Source organism: Acomys minous (assembly GCF_964271855.1).
Source record: "Acomys minous genome assembly, chromosome: 7".
In the NCBI taxonomy this organism is placed as follows: domain Eukaryota; kingdom Metazoa; phylum Chordata; class Mammalia; order Rodentia; family Muridae; genus Acomys; species Acomys minous.
Window position 1 is genome coordinate 34,303,191 of NC_140488.1, and position 5,445 is coordinate 34,308,635.

Here is a 5,445-nt window from a genome sequence, read left to right on the forward strand (position 1 = left end):
TTACAAGCGTGAGCCACTGCACCCTGCTAAGAGTTGTATTTATTTGTTTTTTTCTTTTAGTTTTTCGAGGCAGGGTTTCTCTGTGTAGCCTTGACTATCCTAGACTCACTTTGTAGACCAGGGTGGACTTGAACTCACAGCGACCCGCCTGCCTCTGCCTTCCAAATGCTGAGATTAAAGGAGTGTTCTCAAGGTATCAGAAACAGACTAATACTTTAAACATTTTTCCACTCTTGTAATTTGTTAAAACAATTCCTGATTAAGGTAGACAACACTTAAAAATTTCAAGAAACACCCAGTGCACTACACTATTGTACCCACGCTTCTGGCTTTGGGTGGCATTGTTTAGGGTTACCAATGGTGCAGAGGGACTGGATGTCTTCTGATCCTATCTCATAGCCCTCAAGAGATTGAATTAATTATACAATGAACATGCCCCCCCCCCCGTGCAGAACTGGCATGGGACAGGAGCTGCCCCATAAGACTTATGCCCCTGCCACGTACACTTACTTCTCTGCTTAGATCCCTTACTCATCTCAGGACACTTTCACCTCACCTTCTGTGAATGCCCGAAGGAAGAGACTCCCAGATAAACACATTAATATCCGTTCTGTGCCAAGTACCAGGGACCCAGTGTGGAGCACTAAGCCAAGAGGCATTGCCCACACATTTCTGCAAGGCCTGGAGAGCTACTGGAGGGGACAAGAGGGAGGGGAGAGGCAGAGGCAAGGGGGTGGGGAGGAAGGAGGACAGGGAAAGGGTGGAGGTAGGGGCAGGGGGTGGAAAGGCAGCGGGGTGGAGGGCGAGGGGCGGGACAGGGGGCGGGGCGGAGTGGGGCTGGGGGGGGGGAACTCAGAGCATGGGGGTGGGAAGGGGGAGTGGGACCAGGCAGAGTTATATTCTTATTCCTTGCAAAGGGGTTCAATTGTAATTGGTGGCCACACCTTCTGTAGGAAGATAATTAACCAAGGCCAGAGGACTCATTTAAGATGCAAAATGGAAGGCCCTTTCTTTACCCTACTTGCCCAAGGGCCACTCATGCCTTCCTTTCAAATATATCATTTCTCACTTAAGCTCTCAATTTGGCACCTTGGGGGCTCTGCGCATAGAAACAGGACATCAAGAGCAAGCCAGGATGCAGGTCCGTGATTGGATACATGCTAATGTAGACAGACTATGGGATCCCGGAGCCGGAAGAGAGCCTTTGGTGGGTGAGAAGCTCTACTTCCGGGACTGTAGGGTGCTCCAGCTCAGAGAGTCTGCGGAAGTACTGCGGACAGAGCCCCGCGAGTGACTTCGACGTCTTTCCCAACATGGAGCGTCAAAACATCGATTACCTGCTTTGTGTGGGACCTGAGGAGGATGATCGATTTTTGAATGGTCAGTGAGTGCTGGGAAGGGTGGGTTGGCGATGTTCACGAGGGGGAGCCGTGTCCGGGAGAGGCCATTGGACATGCGCTGTGTGCGGCCCGCTTCGCCGCGACTTCGCACCACGCTAGGCCCTGACGGGCCCGGCTGTGTCTGTTTCCCCCACTTCCAGGTGTGAAGGCACAGATGGCCTTGCCGGCTGGAGAGGAAAGAAATGAGGGAAAGCGTGTAAGCGGCCAGCCTGGCTCGGGAGCCGCAGCCGCTGAAGGGGAAGGAGCAGAATTAAGTGGAGAAGCTCCTTCTACTTGTGGCTCCACAGGCCTCGTGGCTAACTGGAACCAAGAGGACCAGGGCTCCAGTGGCAGTGGCCAGGAGAGTGACAAGCAGCCAGAGGAGCCAATCCCCGGGAGAGAGAGCCTGAGGGCTTCAGAAAATGTGAGCCCTTGGCTGTCACGCTGGACCTGTACTCATCCTGTGAGAGTGCTAGTGCCTGAGTGCCGCCCCAGCCGCCGCTACAGGTTCACCCTGCTGCAACTACAAGGGCTAGAGGATGCTTTTCAGAGAAGCCACTACCTCACCACTGCAGAAACGTAAGTCGAGTGCCTAGATTGGTGTTCTCTTTCTCTGCTAAGGAAGGGAACTAGTGTAGGGAGTGCTTTTGCTCTATTCAGGTCCCCTTTCTTATCTGCTTTTTATTATATTTTTAAATATTTTATTTAAGCCCTCAGTGTGCTTTTTATTATATTTTTAAATATTTTATTTAAGCCCTCAGTGTGTGTGTGTGTGTGTGTGTGTGTGTGTGTGTGTGTGTGTGTGTGTGTGTTGTGCTTATGTGTGCATATGGAGGCCAGATGACAACTTAATGGGCGTTGTTTCTTTCCTTCCATCATGTGGGTCCCTGGTTTTGACCTCAAATATGCAGGCAAGCACCTTTTCCTCTGAGCCATCTTGCTACAGTGGTGAGTGCCAGGCTAGCCTCAGCTACAAAGTGGAAGGCTGTCTTTAAAACATTAAAAGCTGCCGTGCGCGGTGGCGCACGCCTTTAATCCCAGCACTCGGGAGGCAGAGGCAGGCGGATCGCTGTGAGTTCGAGGCCAGCCTGGTCTACAAAGCGAGTCCAGGACAGCCAAGGCTATACAGAGAAACCCTGTCTCGAAAAAAAAAAAAAACCAAACAAACAGACAGGCAAGCCTTTTAAAACACATATAAAATATCTTCTCATATTTTATTTCACATAGCCATAATTCCAAATACTGAGTTGAATGTCTTCCGTTTTTACCCTTAGAAAACGTCTGGCAAGATCCATTGGTGTGTCTGAAGCAAGAGTACAGGTCAGTAAGCAGAGAAAACCCATTTGATGGGACAGCCGTTCTAGAACTTACTTTATCTGTAGGTCCTATTGCTTCTCTGAGTCAAATTGTGTTGCTTTTTTAATATACTTTCACTTTATTACACGTGTATAAAACAAACTACATATAGCAGGGAGAACCATGTGGCAATCATGAGAAGAATGAGTCCTATACATGTTACATTCATAGTGACTTGGCCATCTGCATTCGTCCCGTTTGAAGTAAGTGTCTTTCCTGTCTTCTTGGATCTAAAGTCCTCAATAGTTCCTGCCCTGCGAACAAGTCTGGCAGAGATATTAGGCCAGAAAGCTGAAGTTGAGGCTCCAACGTTATACGGTGTATTGGCTGACTGGTCAGGCAGTAAACTGTCTGAAGTCAATTTGTACATTTTGGAAGCTGCTAAACCCACACTGCTGGCTCACTCAGGAATTTTAAGTTTTATTCCTTCTCGAGTCTCTGAGGGGCATTGAAGACAAGATAGTATCGTGTTGCTTTTTTTAATTTTTCATGTTTTAAAATGACTTTTAAAAGATTTCTCTCTAAGTGTTTGTGTGCATGTGTGTGTGTGTGTGTGTGTGTACACACACATGCACATGTGTGCACACATGCATGCATGCCATGTGTGTGGCAGCTCATGGAAGCCAGGAGAGGGCATAAATTTCATGGAGCTGGAGTTATAGGTATTTATGAGCAGCCCAAATGGGTCCTAGGAACTAAACTCAAGTCCTCTACAAGATCAGCAAGCATTAAACACTAAACAATCATTCTAGACCACTCAAAATGGCTTTTGAGCTGAGTGGTCCTTGTGGGTAGAAAATGTAATGAGAAAGCCATACCAATCAGGAATTGCTCATTTTCAGAGGACGCATAACTTTCTGAGGAACAAAGAATTGCAGCAAGTTATTTTCACTACCTAAGTATATAGATAATACACATACATGTGTCCTATGGCTAGGTCATTATATGCACTTTACCTTAGGAATTATGTACATGTTATATATAAAATACTTGTATTATTTATACAGAGATAGGAAGGATATATGCATACAGACATATACATGTTTATATATAAACACTGTAAGGCTGATATTCTCTTTTTTTTTCTTTTTTCTTTCTTTCTTTCTTTCTTTCTTTTTTTTTTTTTTTTTTTTGGTTTTTTGAGACAGGATTTGCCTTGGCTGGCCTGAACTCACTTTGTAAACCAGGCTGGTCTGTAACTCACAGAGATCCATCTGCCTCTGCTTCCCCAGTGCTGGGATTAAAGGCGTGCGCCACCACTGTCTGGCCAAGGCTAGTTAGTATTCTTTAGAAAGCATTTCTGTGGGGAGTCATACTGTGGTTGTGACACATGAATTGTTCAAATTAATCACAAAATTTATCCTTACAGGAGAATTGGACTAAGGTAATAATTCACAGGCTGAACCCATATAATTAATGCAAACTTAGCTAAACAGAGACTTACAAGAATGGAGAAAGCATCAAGCCAAAATACCTAATCCTCCTGGTTTTTTTAGTTTTTTGTTTTGTTTTGTTTCTATTTTCTGTTTTTCAAGGCAGGGTTTCTCTTTTAGTCCTGGCTGGCTGTCCTGGACTCACTTTGTAGACCAGGCTGGCCTCGAACTCACAGAGATCCTCCTGCCTCTGCCTCCCAAGTGCTAGGATTAAAGGCGTGCACCACCGCGCCCGGCCCTCCTGGGTTATTAAAAAAGGTTTTATTAGTTCTTTGAAAATGCTGTATGTGTTTGGCCATAGAAGCCTCCCCCAACTGGTCCCCATCCACCCAACTTTGTGTCCCTGCTTTTTATAACCCATCAGGACTGCTGATCAAATATTCACAGACATGTGTGTGTGAGTGTGTGTGTGTGTGTGTGTGTGTGTGTGTGTGTGTGTGTGTGTGTGTGTGTGTGGTGTGGTGATGCCCCAAGAAAACGCTGTTTCCTTGTTGTCATGCACAGCTTCTGGCTCTTATATTCTTTCTATCCTCTCTCCTAAAATTATCTCTGAGCTTTGGAGGAGATGGTGTGATATTTATGTTCTATTTGGGGATGAGAATTCTTCAATCTTTTGTTTTCTATGCTTTGGTCAGTTGTAGGTCTCTATGTTAATCGCTTTCTACTGAAAAATAGAAATTTCTCTAATAAGGACTAGTTCGAGCAATAAGCCATTAGGAATCAGTTTAATGTTATCCTGATTTAGCAGAGTAATAGTAATACAGTCTCCCCTTAAACCTAGGACCTTTCTAGCCACAGGTTCTTGGCCTTAATAATGGTGGCAGGTCTGGGTTTCAAAGTGTAGAGTAGGACCTAAATCCAATTGGAAAGTATTGGTTACTCCAAATAGGAAAGGACAAAGTCAATATATCTTTTAGTAGGTAATAGAATTTTGTAGATTCTTGTTTTTTTTTTTAAGTAGTTCAGTTGTGATCCTACACTGAACGAGTTCCTTTTCCCCAATCATTGTAGAAATGGTTTCGGAAGAGGAGAGAACAGTACAGGAATTATAAGAGGCTGTAAATGCTCAGCGATCCTCTTCCTGCTTCTTAGAAAATCTTTCTCCGAAGGCTGTGGAGGATCCCCAGAGAGCCACGCTCGCTCAGGAGCCACATGCAGATGAGATTTTGTTGTTGCCAAAACTGTGTTACTTCACACTTATTTCCTTAGTATTTGTATTTGCAATAAAGATGTGACTTCACAATGTATTTGTTTTGTGTGTCTTCTGAGAGTGTTAA

At 45.1% G+C, this 5,445-nt stretch overlaps 1 protein-coding gene across 1 annotated transcript; it reads left to right on the forward strand.

Moving 5' to 3' along the window:
• Positions 1 to 1,285: 1,285 nt before the first annotated feature.
• Positions 1,286 to 5,230, forward strand: LOC311601143 (uncharacterized protein; the record flags this gene model as incomplete). Its single annotated transcript, XM_084788569.1, has 4 exons — positions 1,286 to 1,380; positions 1,541 to 1,958; positions 2,654 to 2,699; positions 5,180 to 5,230. The coding sequence occupies exons 1-4, from the start codon at positions 1,314 to 1,316 to the stop codon at positions 5,228 to 5,230; spliced, it is 582 nt and encodes a 193-aa protein (XP_084644695.1). The 5' UTR covers positions 1,286 to 1,313.
• Between the last annotated feature and the right edge of the window lie 215 nt (positions 5,231 to 5,445).